Here is a 20,857-nt window from a genome sequence, read left to right as displayed (position 1 = left end):
GTCAAGATGTGCTCAAAAACGAATTTAGAGCCATACACATACACGGTATCACATGTACATTTTGCCACGGGGAGGGGGGGGGTGACATATAAAGTACGTGTGTTCTTTCCATTCCCTATCCAAAGGTGTTGCTGCTCGCTAACACATCTGTTAACGCCGACATTTCAAAATTCTTGTAAAACGTTTTGTAAATTCTTATTCAGATGTTTAACTTCTCTTAATTTATGATGCAGAATGTTAAGATTAAATTGTTTTACCGAATTTTGATTTTGATCGTAACAAAGTATTGTCTTCCGATTTTTGGTGTTATCTTAGCTACATTTATCATTCTAATTCTTAAATTCTGTTCCGTTTTCCGTTCCGTTCCGTCTCGTTTTCCGTTCCACGTTTTAGCAACACCCTGAAAACAATTCAAAGTACGATTTGTAGACTTGATTATAGGGGGCACCAAGTAGACTTGCTTAAGTCTCTATGTTTAATAATCATTGCTCTCTTTTTTTTGGTGGCATTAAGTATGGTAGAGAGCAGATATTTAGACTTCTGATACACAAAAAAATTTGAACGAAATGATAAAGTAATAAAACAACATAGAGACTTGAGCAAGTCTAGGCACCAAGGGACAGTGCCTGTTAACGGTCTGGTAATAAATTATTGTAGCAGACTGTTGGTCTTGTACTCCCAAGACAGCTTACAAGTGTAAAACACGAAGAAGAAGAAAGTGTGTAAGGCTACAGACATTAACGATCGATTGAAGTAAGACATGGATATGCCCCCCCCCCCCCCCATTTTATTGAGGTTAACATGTTCATTATACAATATATAATGATATGATGTATTATTACTGTCTATGTGTTTTAAAAACAGAAACATTTGACAATGTATTTTCATCATTTTAAGTTAGAAATAATCTATGTAGATTTACAATAATTTATACTGTAATTGATAAAAGAATGAACGACTGTACTATAAACAAAATACATCTTGTGGTGGATTTAATTTGTCTGCAAAATTAAACCATGCCATATCTTACAAAAAAAACTTAAGAAACATTTTGCGAATAAAATCGGCATTTGATACAAAACCACGAAAATTCATCCCTATGAAAGTGCAATCCTACACATGAAAGGAAACATCCCTTACCCATATCGGACACATCGCGTGCTTGATTTGATTCAGAATATCTACGCATAAGATTATTTTGTTAACATTTATCTGACAAGAAAAACATCTAATTTAAGTATTCCATTATTCTCGAGATTTTTATTTTTGTAACACGTTTTTAGTTTTCTTTATACGCATTGCATTGGATTTGTATCAGTGATCAATTAAAAATCTAGATCTACTTTACATCATGTATGATATATTGATTAAGTAAATCCTTCCTTTGACAATCACGGGACGTGTTTATTTTCGATTGAGAGTTTCAGATTAGAAAGGAAAAGGAAGTTCCTATTTACTGTTATTGCATATACATATAGCTGCCTCAGCTTGAAGACTTCGTGGAAAATGCCTAAGTAATTCCTATGATATTATGACTAATGGATAGCAAATGTGGAATCTTTAAATTTACACATTCACGAGTCAAGAATTTTTCAAATATGTCAGAGTAATCAAGAATTACATCTATGTTTACAAACACGTCTGTCAAAATGCTGAATTTCTTCATCATTAACCCCTTTTTCCAGAAACCAATGAGATTTTTATCTCCTGTTTACGTTCATTTTTTTTTTTCAAAAGCGGTTATAAGGCTCATGGGCAACTTCCTCCGCCTCACACCGACACAAATTAGATTCCTTATTACCAAGAACTCCGTCAACTTCATATGTCTAATGCGAAATAAAAACTGTTCGGCCATGCTATTTATTATCTTGCTTCTTCATAGCCAAAACAAAAACAAAAAACAAAAAAACAACAACAACAACCTTGTGCAGTCTTTAAAAACCAAAAAAATAATGAAAGTGCAAAAAACGTATTCCATTCCATTGCGTTATGTCGGAAATACAATAATCATCATATATAAACTACAGTTTGATTTTTATTAAGTATGCCCTCTAGATCTATATTGTTCACAATACTATCTTACTAGTATACCGGTGTATTCCTCAGAATGTGCCAGTGCCTAGATAAGATATGTAACAAGAGCAAAGCTCGTTGCAAAGCAACGGGAGGTCTTCCGTCGGAGCTGTGTGACATAAAAACCTTGAATTTGACCATAAGTCCTTGGGTCAGTTCCTAATGCAGCCTCAGTTAACATGAAAATCTGTTGTAAGTATGAAATATAAATGTTTCTTCATTATTTGATATGGCCAGGACAGGGTTTGTATTTTCTAAAAAGTGAACTTGACAATGTGACCATGGGTCAAGGCCAGGACATATTCTTTGATCATATGGAAACTTTTTATCAGTATTAATATAAAAAATTTGCCATTAGGAAGATATATTAAGACTCTAATCAATTTTTAATTTTTAGACCTTTAGAAATGGTACAAATGACCTTACATCAAGAATATTCATGTTATGGTCATTAATAATCTTTATGTGAAGAATGAGCTTACGGTGTATTTTTAAAAGTTGTGGTCTGGGCACATTTGCACGGATAGACGGACTTGGCGATATCTCAAACTTTATTAGCTGGGACTATAATTAGTGTTCGGTAATATTGTTGTCTGTTCTTCCAGCTCGAAGAGGCAGTCTCTTTTGTTAGATTGTCAGATATTAATGGGAAGGTTTTATAAAAAGTAGTGTTTTATATTGTAGATGTCATAAAAACATTGCAATGGGCAATAACGGTGACGATTTTCCATTGAATTGCAATACCTGTTTTTGGACCGATGAAATGCTGAAAATTGTAACTGATGATGTTTTTCATCCTTGTGTGGAAATATGTAACATCATCCCCCCTCCCCTCGACAAAAATGGTTATCCTGCTTTCCCATAGCATCCACAGATACAGAGCAGGGAAGAGTGGTCAGAGAGAGGACTAATATTAGTTTATTTCAGACCATAATTCGATGCTTCGAGTCAAAGCACCTTATCCTCCTGGGTTTTTTTTTCTTTTTTTTTTTTGGCTTTTTGAGTTCATCCTCGTGAGTGATTTTACAAAAGACGAATACAAGTTAAGTTTTTAGAAAGAAAATAATCAACTGTGACAGGAAGATAAGTACTGTAACGATATAAGTAGTTTGGCTACGCTGGCGATTCTGACTTCTCGTATGTAATTATGAAATAGTTTGAGAATTTAATATATATCATTGAAATGAAGCTATAAAGGTGTACTACGAATTTTTATCGTTAGGTGTTTAATAAATTTATACTACTCAAGTACATGCGTGTATGATCTCATTCCACGAATCCGTCTTTTGAGGCGCGCGTGTATGTGGGATTAAATTCTTTCAGCATTTAACTTTTCAGTCCCAATAATGAAGAAAAAATTATTATTTAAATTTATGAAATTTATGGCTCAGGGCATACAATAAAGGTTTATAGCTGTTATCAATATTTTATCATACAACAAAAATATTCAGACTGAAGAGAATAATTCATCGAGTTTGAATTATTTATACATACAAATCAAATAAATTGCTCTCAAATCTTGAATATTTTATTAAACTTTAATATCTATCTGCGTAAATACATGTAGGTATATTATGTACACAGTGTGCACAGAAGTCGCGTATGAATTTCACGCCAGGGGCACGTGCCGCAGTTACATAATTTGGACCAGGAGTTCTGAATCAATGTTTAATCAAAGTCATTGTTTTTAAACAATAAAACAACAAATCATTTGAAATGAGACTGGTCGGCCATGGGTTTCTGAATATTCTATACGCATGTTTAGATTTGGTTTAATCATGATTATAAACTATTGATTTCAAAACATGTTCAGAAATAAATTGTTATGTTTGTAAAATGTATCCATTTTCTTTTTCAAAACGAAAAATTTGAGTAAAGCTTGAGTGTTCAGTTAAAGTAGTGTGAAATCACAGATCGCTAGTCCAGCAGCGATGAATCTCCGATATTAAACACACATTCAATATTAGACATGATTGAGAAACGAATTGTATATTAAATTGCAGATTTTAAAATTGATGCCTGACTCAATGCTCTAGAGTTTTGAATTTAAAACAAATCAAACGTAAGACCAGGGACGTATAAACAAGTACAGTGGAGCCTCGTTAATCCGGACACTTTGGTTCCCAGCAAAATCGTCCGGATAAATGAAGCGTCCGGATAATTGAATCGCATATTTTCTAGCTTTGCATAAGTAACCAATATGTGCCTACTTTATTGATGCATAGTGAATTAAATACATTCTATCATTGGATTTAACCATTTGCATTAGTAAATAAATTATGATAATGTTAACATTTACATGTATTTCAAAGCACTAAAATTGTAAGTGTTCAGTGTATTTGCCTGTGCTTACATTGTACATACATATGATCCCAGCAAATAAATATACAAAACTGTGTACCGTATGCACTAAAACAAATAATGAAGCACTTTATGTAACTATAAGTAAATAAATCATTAGTAACTAACATAATCATTTACACTTCAAACATTTCATCACACTTTTACTTCTTAAAGAGGCCGGTAATTTCCACCTGTCACGATTCACGGGTTCGGCGGTCTGTTAAAACAATCTTCATCGTCCAAAGTTGATATAAGAATTTCGTGATTATCATGTCAGTTGACAACATTCTTTAACCAAAATTCAATCTGCCAGAGTTTATATTTCTTATTCTATAATTATCCAAGACAATATCGGGAGAACAAAATCATTTAAGCTCGTAATATTAAGACCTACTACTGCTTTGATCTAGTCACTTGCACCTATTATTTTCATGATGCGATAATAACGTAACAAAACTCGGGTGAAACTAACATTACGGGTACATACAGAATTTAATTGTCATTTTCCTTAAAATGGTAATTTTCTCACTTCTACCCAGAGTTTAAAAATTCGAAAGCAATAAAGCTCTACAACATCGTAACAAGAATCAATCGTACACAGGTACATTCTACATGCGTGACATTCTAAACATTAAAAACTTACTACATATACATGTGCATGAACATACATGTATATTTCACGCCAATCAACAGTATAAAATCCAGAATCTAGAAGTATAATCTACACTCTTTAGATTTGAATAAGCCGATATCAATTTACGAATCAGTACAACTGATATGTGTAGCAGTTAAAAAATTATCATTACGGCATGATGTTTAATTTATTAATACTATTAGCGTATTGATCAAGACTATACAATAATATGCTACAGATTTATTTACAAAATTCAACGCTACACGCAATAAAGATCTTATGTGCGAAAATTGGCAATACAATGTCTCGATCGGCACGTGCTATCTAACGGACTTATCATCACACACCACCTAATTGGAGGGAGGTGTTGCCAGGGTACAGGTAATCGCTTCAATTAGACAGTTGGGCTTGTTTTCTTTATAATTTACGCCTTGCTGAAATTGTCCGACACAGACCTTCCCTAAACAAAATTACCGTCCGGATTAACGGTACAATTTTCAATGCATTATAACGTTTTGTAGTAAAATATGACCGTCCGGATCCGGAACGCGAATTTCCGGATTAATGATGCAAAATAATGTATAAAAATTCTGTTCCCTAGAAAAATCGTCCGGAAGGTGAAGCGTCCGGATTAATGGCGTCCGGATTACCGAGGCTCCACTGTATATACATCCCCGGAAAGATTGAATTATTCGAAAAATCCAATATGATAAAAAAACATAACATTCTGTGTTATATTTAGGACGACAATGTTTACTTTGTGTAGATGCCCTGGTTCACACGCGATGGTTCCTCGAGTCGGTTATTTATTGTAAACAAAAACAAACCCCGCGGTGTATGTAAGATGCGTGTAGTTAATGACTGAGTTATTCTATGCTTGAAGGTTTGTTTCTTCAATTAAATTATCGTTGTGTTAATAACAAACGTAGAGGAGATAACCTTTTCCTCTTTTTTTCTTTGGAACGATTGTTTATATTAAAGCTACTAAATAATAAAAAAAAAAAAAGTTGTCGATAGATGATTTTTAAAGGAACCATAGATCACGTTAAAACCTTATTTTAAAAGAATATTAGCATTTCATGAAGTCAGATTTATCAATTAAAGCAAGTTTATTTAAGTTATACGCATATCCCCCCCCCCCTTCACCTACCTAATGTTTGCGGGTCAAGCTTTTTACTCATATATAACACAATACTCGAGCAAAATATTATGTTTATGAGATCAATAAGATGATAAAGAACAACTTTTCCAGCAAAAGCCATGTCGAAATATTTACCATTTTTGAGTTATAAAGCGAAAACTTTGAAGATCCCCTAATTTAAGGGGCCAGCCCCTTTTAAGGGATATTAAAAGAAAGCTCTTAACATTTTGCACAACTTTTGTTCTACACGTCTTAACAAAATATTTTTAGTTTAAAAGATACAAAGGAAAATATGTGTAATTTTTTGCTCCTTTAGGCGTCCTAATTTTTTAACCCTGTCAACCACAATTTCGAACGCTGTAATCAAAAAACGATGTGCAGAACTACAATGCTCCTACTTTTCATGTTTAATGCATTTTCTGCTCAAGCTTATACAGTCTCGGAGCCTTTGTCTGGAAACTAAAGCCCCTAAAATTTCATTCAAAGGGGAATAACTCGTTAACAGAAGGGAATTTCTTAAATGTAGTACATGATTTTAAAATTGTTCTGTAAAGTTTATAAACCCTGAAAATTTCAGCAAAATCCATGCAGAAATGAGCGAGATATGAAGCTTCAAAGTTAGCGTCTAGGAAAAAGAAGGGGAAAAAAAGAATAATAAGAATAATCTTAACCAGCACAATCAGAAGAAGATCTTCCGTTGTTACGGAAGACCTTAATAATCTTAACCAGCACAATCAGTAGAAGGTCTTCCGTTGTTACGGAAGACCTTAATTAGTTCCCCAAACGAAGATTTTAAAATTTTGTTTTTATTCTGTTTCTTTTTCTTCTTATTATTAAGGACTTCCTTTTCCAACGGAAAACTGTAAAGTTTTTTCTTTGACATTTTTATGGGAAGACCTCATTGTTATTGTAAAGTTTTGTTCTTCTTTTTTTTTTCTTTACAATTTTTGTGAACGCTGGCTTTCGGATATGAGTCGTCGGCCAATTTTCGCGAAATTTTCAGGAACTCAGTTGGTATTTTCCCGATTTTTATTATGTTGCTTTTTACATAAGATAATGACGTTTTCTTGATTTTTTGAGGGTCAGTTATTTTCCGAGTGTTCTCGGAAACTATTCTAGATATCGAATTGAAATTTTCAGCGATTGTAGAGTTGAGTTCATAGATGTGCCGAATTCCATTCACATTTCTTTAATACAAAAAAAAAAACCCGTTAGAGCTCGGTAAGGCTAAAAAAGCACCAGTTTGTTTTTACTGCATTAATGTATTCATTTTTGTCAGTATGATTTTACACACAAATAATTTGGAATGACATGGATATAGAGCAAAAGTAAACTAGGAAAAATTGTTTTAACATACTAAGACTGATGTCTCGCCTTCCATACCTTTTTTAACATTTTGTAGGAATACTTTTTAAAGTGGATAATTTAAAAGAGTTACTGACATAACATTCACCTATATGTACATCTGTATGTGTGCTTCATCCAAGGAACAGTGTTGTGAACAAAGGATTGATTGATAGATTGATATTATTTGACGTCCCTATCGAGAATCTTTCACTCATATGGAGACGTCACCATTGCCGATGAAGGGCTGTAAAATTGAGGCCTATGCTCGGCGTTAATGACCATTGAGCAGGGAGGGATCGTTAACGTGCCACACCTGCTGTGACACGATACCTCGGTTTTTGCGGTCTCGACCGAAGGACCGCCCCATATATTCGCCTCTTACGACAAACAAGGCGTAGTGAGGACCTATTCTAACCCGGATCCCCACGGGATGAATTCTTATTGAAGAACTGTACTTAATAATATGTAAACATTGTCACATGGTTTATATATATCTAAATTGATTGAATTTGCGTACATTTTTGCAGAAGACACAGGGAGAATCCATGGTCATGCACGATCTTATAAAATTCTTTTAAATTAAGCACCGCCCCCTGTCGTCTTTTGCACATTTGTTACCAGGTTTAATATACACTATGTTGACAATTACAATCCTGCATTAAATACAGGGAGAATCCCGTCAAATAGATATTAAGAGATTCTTAATCAATGTGCCTTGACAATATAATTAAAATCAGATCCTTTCTAACCGTTACACTATTAGATTGTGTCCCCTGGTGTCTTTTGAATTATTGAGATCAACTTTTAAAACTATTACATGCTTTGGTAATGATATATGTATTGCGCTACATCTAGTCATGTTCTAGCCGCCTTCTTATGTTGCTTTTCCTCCACTTAAAATCAATGAAAGGTGAGGATAACGAACAGTGATCAATCTCATAACTACTATAAGCAATACAAAATAGAGAGTTGGGCAAAAATGGACCCCTGGATATACCAGAGTAGGGATCAAGTGCCTAGGAGGAGTAAGCATCCCTGTCGACCGGTCACACCCGACATGAACCCTATATCTTGCTCATGGCCGCAGCATGAGGGTTCTTATTGTGCCAACCCCTGTTATACCTCAGGACTCCGTTTCTAATAAGATTATCTCTGATATGATAAAGTATTTCTAAATATCTAAAAAAAAATTAACGAATTAATGAATCAGTCGTTCGTTTTGACACTCTCCGACTTCTGATATCAAAACGACCATTGGTTAAAGTACTAAAGAACGAAAATTTTTACATCTCTTCAATGAGAAATATTTTCAAAAGCATTATAGACAACAATTGTGCAGTATGTTATTCTCAATAATATATAAGCTTGCGATCCCTTATGGGAATTATGGGGTCGGAACATAAATATGAATATCCCAATTATCTCGAAACTGAAATATATTATGTTAGACGTTTTAGATTAAAGTATGACAAGACCGATACGACAATATAAAGTTCTAGGGACCACCATCTCCAATAAGGGGCTAGGTGATATCAATAATATTTCCATAATAATCCAAAATTTATAAAGAATTTGTGGAGCAGTATTGATGCTGAGTTGTGCTTTCTGACATTCTCCAACTACTGATATTAGGAACATGACGTCACCAACATGACGATCCATTACGTAATGAATGTTCTAAACGGCCCTTATGTTCGACATTTTTATTCTTTCTGTCGCTGAAACTAAAGATATCTTTGCATTGTAAATCAAAGTTAATGGTCATCATCGTAATCTTTATTACATCTATCGCATTACAGAATCAAACAGAAGACCTCCTCGTTGTTCAAAATGAGATCGTGTCTAGTTATCATTTTTATTATGTTTATTATGGGGGGTGTGGGGGGGTAAGATGATTGGTTGTGCTGACACACAATGGCACCACTTTCTAAAGGGGGAGGGGGGCATCTGTAACGGTCCCCGTTACAATTAGAACTAGTTATGTTCCCCAAACGAAGTGTTTTTACTCTTCCTTTTCTTCTCTTTATTGTTTTTCTCCGGAACTTTTACTTCCAGAAGTGTTCTAAGAAACTACAGAAGGTTGAAATCTTTTAGGATGGTAGTATATCACTTGTAGATGTGCAAAACGGATGCTATTTTCTTTGAACATGCATATGTATGTACGTGCATCAAAATTTTGGTACAGGAACTTTGGAATCAGTTTAAAGTGTTTGTTTTCCCATGAAATCGTTTTAAATATATATCGTAGTTATCAACACACATGTCCGCCCCTTTCATTTTGATTGGATAATGCTCAAACGTCTAAAATATTCTTGCTTATTTAAGGAATGATTTTGAAAATTATACCGTAGATATCTATTGAGACGCTTAACGGAATTGACATGGTCAAAATTGCTGACCAGCAAGTGTATGTACGTTTAGTTCATTTTGATTGAATACTACTTTAACTTACATAACTCAAGGAAATAAAGTGAAAGTTATACTGTTATTAATTAAAGTGTATATTGAACGACTCAAACAAAATGGCTGCACTTTGTAAATGGGGGACATTTGGGGAAAATGTGTAACGGTCCCCGTTACAATCAGAACTAGATGAATTATGATATGGCACGGGTGAGCTAAAAATTCAGAAATATCTGGGTCGAAAAATCTTATAAACGGATTTGTAAATATTGGTCGGGTATATAAACTGAATTGCGTATCAAAATAAGACATTTCCACCGTATTTCCACAATGAAGCAACTGGTGTGCTTGTGGTTCGTGGTGTTCTGCTTGTTCGGATCCAATGGTTTATCAGTTGTAACAGACAATAGCATGCATAACTCAACAGACATCGACTTCAGTACACTTGATACGAAGAGCGTCGATGTGTTCCGACAGTTACTAAATCAGGAGACGTTGATCCGGATGACATTGGTGAAAAATGTCCACGTTTTGATGAAGGACATGGTGTCCTTGCAACAAAGCCTTGTGTCTGCAGAAAGTGAAATTTCGTCACTTAAAGACACAACCGGTAGAGAAATAACCGAACTTAAGAAAGAGTTACAGTCCCTGAAGTTCCAGAACAATAAACTGAATGGCGAAATTACCAAATGTAATGAAAATATTTTCTCTTTAAAAGAAAATATCACGGAAATGGACGAAAATCACCGTGTGTTCGAAAAACAGCTATCTGACGAAAAACGAAAGTTTGAACGGAACACATCAGGAGTACTTGCTGACCTTAAAATCGAGGTTCGCTATTTGTCCACTACACTTTTGGATCTGAATAAACACACTCTGCAAATAGATAAAAATATACCTGAACTCGTTGAAAACAAATATATGATGATCTCAGAGAGAGTTAATGATTCCATGGCCATGTATAGCAGAGAAATGAGAAGCACGGGTAGAAAACTGACAACTGCCTTGTCAGACCTAGAAAGAGTGCAACAGAGCATGGCAAAGTCATTATTCGGTAAGTAGAATGCAATTCATGAATAGCGAAAATTGATGGGTTGTGGTTAGAAAAGTTTACAAAGGTTGTCCTCAAAAATTGTAGACATTCCCATCTTCTCAAAAAACTAATATGCAACTGATATATATACACGCACATAAAAAAAATTGTCCTCGTTTTATATTCGCCCACTTCAGAGAGTTGTGTATATAGAAGGGAAGGAAATTATTGATATCCATAATTCTTTATCCAACATTACTGGTTTTATGAAGTCACACACAAGACTGTTTCTAAAGGGACAGCAGGAGCACATCTCCATATCGGTAAAAGTCTGTCAAGAATTAATATTTTATTTCATGCTCCCTGAATAAAGTCGGGGGCAGATTGTTTTACCCCTTTTCTTCCCACATAGAGTACTTGATTTTCCCAGATACTAGTAACGCCTGCTATAGTTTTCGAATTCCATTTCATTCCATGCAGGATATTACTACAAATACTATCGAGGCAGCGCTGCATTCAATATATTCATTTTCTTTAAATCAATTTATCATTTCAAGTGCATACAGGATACCTATTTCACACAAACTAATTCTGCAGTTTGCAGACAAGAACTCTTCTATCATACAGGATGCAAGTATGCTGAGGTTGTGCAAAGTCTCAGGATTTGGTGGGTGGGGGTGAAAATCTTCACAATTGATAGTAAGCGGAACTTCCCTCTGTTCGTTTAATGTCGTCTGTTAATATATTTCAGTAAAGTACCTATTCTAATCCGGATCGCCATGGACTTCTAACGGAATTGTGAGTCATTTTATTGGGTCCTGTGGGGATCCAGACTAGAATAGGTCCTCAGTACCCCTTACTTGTCGTAAGAGACGACTAAATGGGGCGGTCCTTTGGACGAGACCGTAAAAATCTAGGCTTCGTGGCACGATAACGACCCCCTCCCCGGTCAAAGGCCATAAGCGCCGAGCAAAGGCCTAAATTTTGCAGCCCTTCACCGGCAATGGTGATGTCTCCATTTGAGTGAAAATTTCTCGAGTAAAAATATAATCATCCAACCATCATTTTATTGACCCAAGTTGAAAAAGGATGTTTCTGAATTTTACAAGTCGTGTTCATGTTTGCCAGACGGTATGGAAACCTTATCAGAAAATTCCATCTGCCCCTCTACAACCCATATTCAAGCTTTGAAAAACCGTATAGCCGAGTGTTATTGGATTCTGTAGGACCTTTGTCCAAGACCAGGTCAGGGAACGAGTATTTACTCACTAATACCCAGTATTCACTATTATGTATATATCTACCCAATTCCCTGAAGCTACACCTCATAGGAATATTAAGTCCATCGTTAAGGCGCTTATTAAGTTTTTTTTTTTAGCTTTGTAGGAGTACCTAAAGCCATTCAATCCGACCGAGGTTCGAATTTTATGTCAGGGTTGTTTCAGCAGGTTATGCATGAGTTGGGTGTTAGACAGCACAAGTCCACTGCTTATCATTCGGAGTCTCTTGAGGGGGGGGGGGGGGGGGGGGGGGGCGGCGCTTGAACGTATTCATCAATCCCTTAAAACTATGATGAATACATATTGTTACTAGTACAGTAAAGATTGTGATCAAAGGGTTCACATTGCTTTATTTGCCGCACAAGAAGCAGAACAGGAATCTATTGGATCTTCAAACTTCTACAATATGGAAAACATTGTCTGCAAAATATCTTGAGAGAAGTATTTGACAGTAAGTAAACTTGAGACAGTGGTCGTTCGATTTTCAGGTCACAAGATCAAGTCGAAGGATAATTTTGTACTAAAAAAACATGCTTCTGCCTATTAGTACTCTCAGTACTTTGATATATGTATATTTATGAAATCGTTACATTAGATTAACATTTACCGATTGATGATGTAACAATATATTTGCAAGAACAATAAAAACAACAACAAACAAACAAACAAAAACAAAGGAAACAAACAAACAAACAATTTTTTTTCGAATATTTGAAATAAATATCACTGTGGTACACGAAATGTGACTCAGGAAATTCCTTAAAACTGAGTACATACAATGTATATTAACATACTTTTTTGCAGATGATTTGAACAGCACAGTTAGTAGTCTAGAAGCAGAAGTGAAGAAGGCTGAATATGAACAACTAAAACTCTCGTCTACTTTGTCATCTTTAGAGGTGTTCCGAATGAATGTTACTAACAACCACTGCGGTATGTAGTTTTACATTGTTACATGTATACAATCATTTCATGCCTATTCAGGAAACAGTCAAAACTATTGTACCGAGGTAGTGGCGAAGACCCGGGAAACTGTTGTCATAATAGTTCCCCGGGTCTTCGCCATTACCGAGGGGCAATAGTTTTGACTGTTTTCCCTGGTAGGCATGATATAATTGTTTTATTACCTACTCTGTTAACCGGGGCAATAGTTTCTCGCGTGACCAGGAAACAGTTCGCCACGTGATCGGGTAATAGTAGGTCACGTGATGAACTGTTACACCCCTGCTCATTTTGTGTAGCTTTTTCTGCTGATTAAAGTTGGAAAATAGAAAAAATATAAATAATATCAATTCATATTGTAGATTAGGTAATAACACCATGTTTTGTAAAGAGTATGTTTTATGAAATTAACAAATTGCAAAGATTTTGCATAGATTTGTTAATATTTCAGTACTGTATGAATTTCAATATTCTATAATGTACATGATATACTAGTATATATATAATACATGTAATCAGATAACAGTGTAAAACCTAAAGAATCTAAATTATAAATCAGAAGTGTATATATATAATACATGTAATCAGATAACAGTGTAAAGTCTAAAGAATCTAAATTATAAATCAGAATCATTTCCATGGTCATTTATGTCACTGATTCTTAAAATAATTTTCGGTATCCGAGCACTTATAGAACCTGTGATCTGTTTACAATACTGAACATTTCCTAAATGGCTTCTTTACGGGAAAACAATAATTTAGCATGTGTGTTATGTAATATACCTTCTTTTATTTCATCATTGTAATATTGATAAAGTACGTGCATTTTTGATTAATAATACATTGTCAGAGATGATCTTCAGAGATGGAGGCGTTTAAGGTTTATTTAGTTTCCTTTTTAGAGACTCCATTCTTAACATAACTGCAGGACAATATATAACGAGACAATATTTATATTTTAGGTTTGTCGAGTAAAGTGAGCTTTACCGCTACGATAACGTCAAGCTCCTCTTCGTGGAGCGGTGGTACACTGGTTTTTCCCAAGGTGATAAACAACGTGGGTGGGGGCTACAACACCGGAACAGGGATTTTCACTGCCCCCGTGGGCGGGCATTATGTCTTCTTTGTCAGTGTACAAAGTTACGGTTCTGGTGATATCAGGGTAGATATTGTACTGAATGGCAGTTCCCAGGTCAGAACGATGGCATATGACCGTGGTGGCAATGAGTATTATGAGACCGGAGTTAACCTGGTTGTTCTAAGATTGGACAAGGGAGACACGGTGTGGGTCAAACATTACCTGGGAAAAGGTTACTATACCGACAGTGTACCAATCACAACCTTCTCTGGATTCCAGTTGTAAATGAAATAATACATTTGAAGTTGTTGATGCCATCGTCAAATGACAATCCTGTAAATGATAATTAGGAATGTGGATAAGTATATTGAGATCGATCAAGAGATATGTCATGTCAATTTCCCTCTTGTGACGTCATTCAATTTATGAACGGTGTACATCTATGCATCCACAGTAATATACATGATTTCGAATTTGAACATTGGTTTGAAATATAAGTAATGAAAATGCTATATGTTTATGACAGTAACAACACATTCATTTAAAAGGATTAAATCAGATCAATGCGTGCCTTTTAGATTTGATTAGTAAATTTGAACCTAAGCGATATAATTGTTTATGGATTAGATGTTCGTGTAATTATAATAGGACTCAGTCGAATATCTGAGAGAGAGAGAGAGAGAGAGAGAGAGAGAGAGAGCAGCCAATGTATACTTATCCATACCAGGCAGGTAGAATCAGACAATTCCGAAGTTATCCAGGCGTGTACGGACAGCTGTCAACATCTTGCAACACGACTTCAGATATTTGATCTGCCTATTCATTTAACGCGGGAATTATAACACAGTTGATGTAAACAGTGCATTGTGACATCAAATTTAGCTTTGTTAATATGTTGTGATGATGGTTACTAAAAGTTTATACATATGATTAGGAAAACTGGAGTATAACCGTAAGGTGATATAGACACTTGTAGTTACATATACTGTCTCTTGGAAACAAGACACTTAGCATCATTTATCTGGGGTGGGGGTGGGGGGGGGGGGGGAGTCGAAGGATAAGTTGGTAGTTAATTAGCAAATGAAAAAAAAACTTTCTGCCTGATCTTCCAATTCTTAAATCGTCGGGGAGTGGGGGCGGGGGGGGGGGTATCCTTCGCTACATGGGTTCAATTCATATTTTTAAACCTATTTTTTCTCATTCAATACTACTATCAAGAATAGGGGGGTAGGGGTTCACTCAATATATCCTTATTCGCATATGAAAATAAGTGCCAGGGAAAAGCAGTTGTATATACCACATTGTCTATACATGTACCCAAACAACTTCCCAGAGTCCGTTCTAGATTTAGACTGAATGTCGGTTCATACAATGACATGCCCACCGACTGATGTAATTTTCATTTATCAAAGATGGACACTATATGGAGACAGAGAGAGAAAGAGTTGGAACTACTCTTTGTTGACCATTTAGGGGAAAGTAAAGATACAAACACGGACGCATTTTTGTGAGGTTTTTAAATACATTTGCTATATGAAATATACCATCTGAAGTTACATGTATATTACTTGACGTGTTTTGCTGTACCCAAGAAAATGATATTCCATTCATGTAACATAAATTTGTATCGTTTAGTACATGTACATTTACCACACTTTATTCAATATATTTTGTAAATACCCATAGCAGGCAGACATATTTCATTCGTATGTACTGTAACATGTATATTGCATACACATGTAAGCAGATCTAGACCTCTTATATAGTCCTTGGTGTACATGACTTAACAAGTAATTTTATCCGACTCAATCTACGTTTTTAATCGAATTGTTTATATTTATGACCAAAAAAAAAAAAAAAAAAAGGAAAGAAAGAAAGAAAATTCAAGAGCCATTTTATTTTCCATATTTCATTTGAATAGGAGGACATTGAACAGCACCTTCGAAAATATGATTGCGTTCTACTCCACAATTCTTGACAAATACACGCATTATTTTCCTCACTCTAATTAACACAAGATTCTTCCGCAAAATGTCTATGACCACGATAAAGTTACATGTAAATGAATAATGTATTTTCCATAGCATGCCACTTTTCAATAGTCTTTGATCTCAATGAATATTTTTATATAAAAAGTTAAAATTGTAACTTTTAGAAAAATATTCTAGAAAAATCAGGGTACGGTAAATCCTATAAGGTTGATGACGTCGTTCCGAAAAAGCGACCGTCGGAAGAGAGCGTCAGAGTTAACAATGCAATATTCTAACGTTATTTTCTCAATATCAGCAACAAGTAAATGGTACGTGTTATAGATGAATGAAACGAGAAAATAATCACCTTTCTATCTGCAAAATATGATCGGTTTTTGAAGCACGGCCAATTTTGGCCAATAACGTCCCTTGTTCACCATGGATAACATTTATTTCGATGTTGACAAATTTCCCGAGTCCTATATCTTTTAGCCACCAGTACATACAAATAGCGACCCAAATGTAGCGAGGAAAGCGAGTATGAAATCTGCATAAATTTGCGAGTAAATGATGTTTACATGGGATCACTGTCTAAACACTATTTGGTAATGCCATTTCTGTAAACAACAAAGCGTTGTTGCTTTTCTAAAATAAACAGTGAAATTATTATTAAATTTATTTTTGGAGAAGTTAGATAGGCCTAAATTATGATACGATTACGTATCATTGACAACTAGGCCTACTGTCACGGGTGCATTTCGAAAGAAAAAAATGATAATAAAAATGATCAAACCTATTGTGAAAATCACAATACTTTTAAATTATTTTATTCAAGCAATTTTTTTAATCATTATTATTTTTTATCTACACGTTGTTACTTAGGAAGTGGGAGCGCGGCGTGCTGTTGTTGTAAACATGTACGCGTTCCTTAAAAAAAAATGAAAGCATTATAATTTAATTCAAAGTTGGTAAATATCATATTTTATTATTTATAATTGAAAATTCAATTATCTTTTATCTTTAAATTTCTTTTTTAAAACTACCTGTACTTGTATTATCGATCGTTATTTCGAATTAACGGTCGTTAATTTGAATTAACGGTCGTTAATTCGAATTAACGACGATAAACTTAATTTATCAAATTGAAAAACTAGGATTAATGGTCGATAAAGTTAGTTTATCTCCGTTAAAGTAGGTTTATCCAATTAATGTGATTCGCGCGTGCCATACAGCGGTACTCTTGCCGACCGTGTCAGTTTTCTAGTTTTTTTTATTTCATGCAATTTGAAACATATCATATTTCTGGTAGATAGTCTTTGATAAATAAAGTATTATGTCCATCAATTCAAAACGACATTGCTATTCCTTGAGAGGCTATAAATGAGACCAAAGACGGTAGGAGTGGGCAAAATGTTAGGTTTGTTTAACTAATACCGGATATGTCCACCATTAGCGTTTATGACAGCGGGTAGGCGATTTTCAATTGACTGTCAAATGGTCCGAATAGTTCTTTTAGGAACATTTTGCCATTCTTCCAACAACGCCCTTCCCATCTTTTGTGGATTCTGAGGCTGGCGGCTGCGCAAACGTCTACCAAGCTCGTTCCCAAAATATTCAATCGGATAAAAGTCTGGGGACATGGTCAATCAGAGACATCGATATAATTTCTTTGAAGAAAATGTGTCAATCTCGCAGTGTGCTCGCTCACTGACCTGCTGATAATCTGAAATGTCACCTGGCCTTTTTGTGCTGCCGTATCAATGGTGCCAACACAGGCTGTTGTGAGTGGCTGCTGAACGTCGTCTTTATGACGCTGAACAGTTAAGTTTCCGTACAGAATGACCAATTGGGAGCGAAATTTGTGTTAATCGCGCCCAATCCATCAGGCTACCTTCGCCAAATCTGTCTTGTTCAAGCACGCAATTATCAACTTAGTGTTCATGCACACGTCGGTAAACTCGTATTCTGCCGTTCACATTACTGACGTTGAATCTTGAGTCCAATTCAGGAGTTGATTTTTAACCGCTGTCGAGTCCACTACATTCTGTTACGTCGATGATTTTGTTTCAGTTGTAAGCCTTTTATAAGGTCTTTTGCAGAAAATCTCACAACGTTTCAATATTCCAGAAACTGTTCTACGGTGAATTGCCCTACCATGGCATCCAATTGTTTGCCTCATCGTTGTTGTGGCAGCTCATTCTCTACCCAGAGTTCCGTGCGCTCCTCGCACTATACCTCTGTCAACGGCTTTTTACAGAAATCTTGTAAGTTTCTAATATCCAACATTATAGAGGGCGAAGCCCTCTCACGGCCCGAAGGGCCGTGAGAGCGGAGCTCTCCCTATAGGTAACACGTATATACATGTTTAAAAGGAAAATATAGAAAACTAATGAAAAATTAAACCATACCTATGGAACTTGAAAATTTTGGTCCAATGGCGTCAATTCGAATACTATCACGTGGACAGATCGGTAAAGTTGGCTACTAGTAACCAGCTACTAGTAACTGGCTACTTAAAAAGAGAAAAGTTGGCTACTAGTAGCCAGCTACTTGAACCAGGAAAAGTTAGTTATTAGTAGCCAGTTACTAGTAGCCAGCTACTAAAAGTAAGAAAAGTTAGCTACTCGTAGCCAGCTACTACAAAATATAAAAGTTATAATTACTGATAGCTCGCTACCAGATAAAGGTTAATGAGTTTGAAAATTATTATCTATCAGATTTATTTCTAAAGAGGACGAGGAGTCGTATGATATTTCATGCTCAATTATCCCCAGTTACATAACGTTGCAATGCAAAATACGTACCATATGTTGAAATTTCAGGGTAACTCGAATCAAATTGTAAAAGTAGCAGACATCTCAAAATGGATAGTATATCAAATAATTGAAGGCCTGGATTCAATCCGTATCACTTTTAAAGTAAACACTCAGTTGAAAAAGTTTATTCGTATTTTGCATTGCAACGTTATCTCTTACGCCAAGAATATTCAGATATCGCTCTTTAGGAAATCAGTTACTTATACATTTTGATTTTATCGGTACAATGAAATTTCAAGATCCGTGTGAAAACCATAAGGAACTCCGTGTTTATATCATATATTTAACTAAGTTACAACGATACGTATGACAAGTAGTGATATTGGGTATCGTGATATGTTATCAATTTTCAGATATCACGCTTAAGGAAGTCAGCTACATATACCTTTTGATGGCAGGTAAACTGAAATTTCAAGTTTTTCGCAAATATCTTAAGGAACTCTGAGTTTGTATTAGATATCTGACTAATTTCCAATTATCAAAGTGAAGAAGAGTGATATTAGGTATCTTGACATGCCAAAAATTTCCAGATATCACGCTTAAGGAAGTCAGCTACTTATACCTTTTAATTCCTGGTATCCTGAAATTTCAAGTTTTTCAAAATATCTTTAAGAACTCTGTATTTGTATTAGATATCTGACTAATTTACAACTACCCACGTGAAGAGATGTGATATTAGGTATCTTGATATGCCAACAATTTTCGGATATCATACTTAACGAAGTCAGCTACTTATACCTTTTGATTCCAGGTAACCTGAAATTTCAAGTTTTGCATAAATATCTAAAGAACTCTGAGTTTGTATTAGATATCTGACTAATTTACAATTATCAAAATGAAGAAGGATGATATTAGGTATCTTGACATGCCATAAGTTTCCAGATATCACCCTTAAGGAAGTCAGCTACTTATACCTTTTGATTCGCGGTAAGCTGAAATTTCAAGTTTTTCATAAATATCTTTAAGAACTCTGTGTTTGTATTAGATATCTGACTAGTTTACAACTATCCATGTGAAGTGGAGTGGTACTAGGTATCTTGATATGCCATCAATTTTCAGATATCACCCTTAAGGAAGTCAGCTACTTATACCTTTTGATTGCAGGTAACCTGAAATTTCAAGTTTTTCATAAATATCTCAAGGAACTCTGTGTTTGTACTAAATATCTGACTAATTTACAATTATCCACGTGAAGAAGATTGATATTGGGTATCGTGATATACCATCATTTTCAGATATCACCCTTAAGGAAGTCAGCTACTTATACCTTTTGATTGCAGGTAAACTGAAATATCAAGTTTTATCAAATATTTGAAGGAACTCTGAGTTTGTGTTAGATATCTGACTAATTTACAATCATCAAAATGAAGAAGGGTGATATTAGGTATCTTGACATGCCATAAGTTTCCAGATATCACCCTTAAGGAAGTCAGCTACTTATACCTTTTGATTCCCGGTAAGCTGAAATTTCAAGTTTTTCATAAATATCTTTAAGAACTCTGTGTTTGTATTAGATATCTGACTAGTTTACAACTATCCATGTGAAGTGGAGTGGTACTAGGTATCTTGATATGCCATCAATTTTCAGATATCACCCTTAAGGAAGTCAGCTACTTATACCTTTTGATTCCTGGTAACCTGAAATTTCAAGTTTTTCATAAATATCTCAAGGAACTCTGTGTTTGTACTAAATATCTGACTAATTTACAATTATCCATGTGAAGAAGATTGATATTGGGTATCGTGATATACCATCATTTTCAAATATCACCCTTAAGGAAGTCAGCTACTTATACC

At 35.1% G+C, this 20,857-nt stretch overlaps 1 protein-coding gene across 1 annotated transcript; it reads left to right on the top strand.

The window, feature by feature from the left end:
* The first annotated feature begins 10,256 nt into the window (after positions 1-10,256).
* On the top strand, positions 10,257-14,845 carry LOC125647945 (filamin A-interacting protein 1-like). Its single transcript, XM_048874817.2, has 3 exons — positions 10,257-10,995; positions 13,059-13,187; positions 14,159-14,845. Exons 1-3 carry the CDS (start codon positions 10,272-10,274, stop codon positions 14,557-14,559), a joined length of 1,254 nt encoding a protein of 417 aa, XP_048730774.2. The 5' UTR covers positions 10,257-10,271; the 3' UTR covers positions 14,560-14,845.
* Positions 14,846-20,857: the final 6,012 nt, after the last annotated feature.

Source organism: Ostrea edulis, chromosome 6 (assembly GCF_947568905.1).
Source record: "Ostrea edulis chromosome 6, xbOstEdul1.1, whole genome shotgun sequence".
Taxonomy (NCBI): Eukaryota; Metazoa; Mollusca; class Bivalvia; order Ostreida; family Ostreidae; genus Ostrea; species Ostrea edulis.
This window is presented reverse-complemented; position numbering and strand designations above follow the sequence as displayed.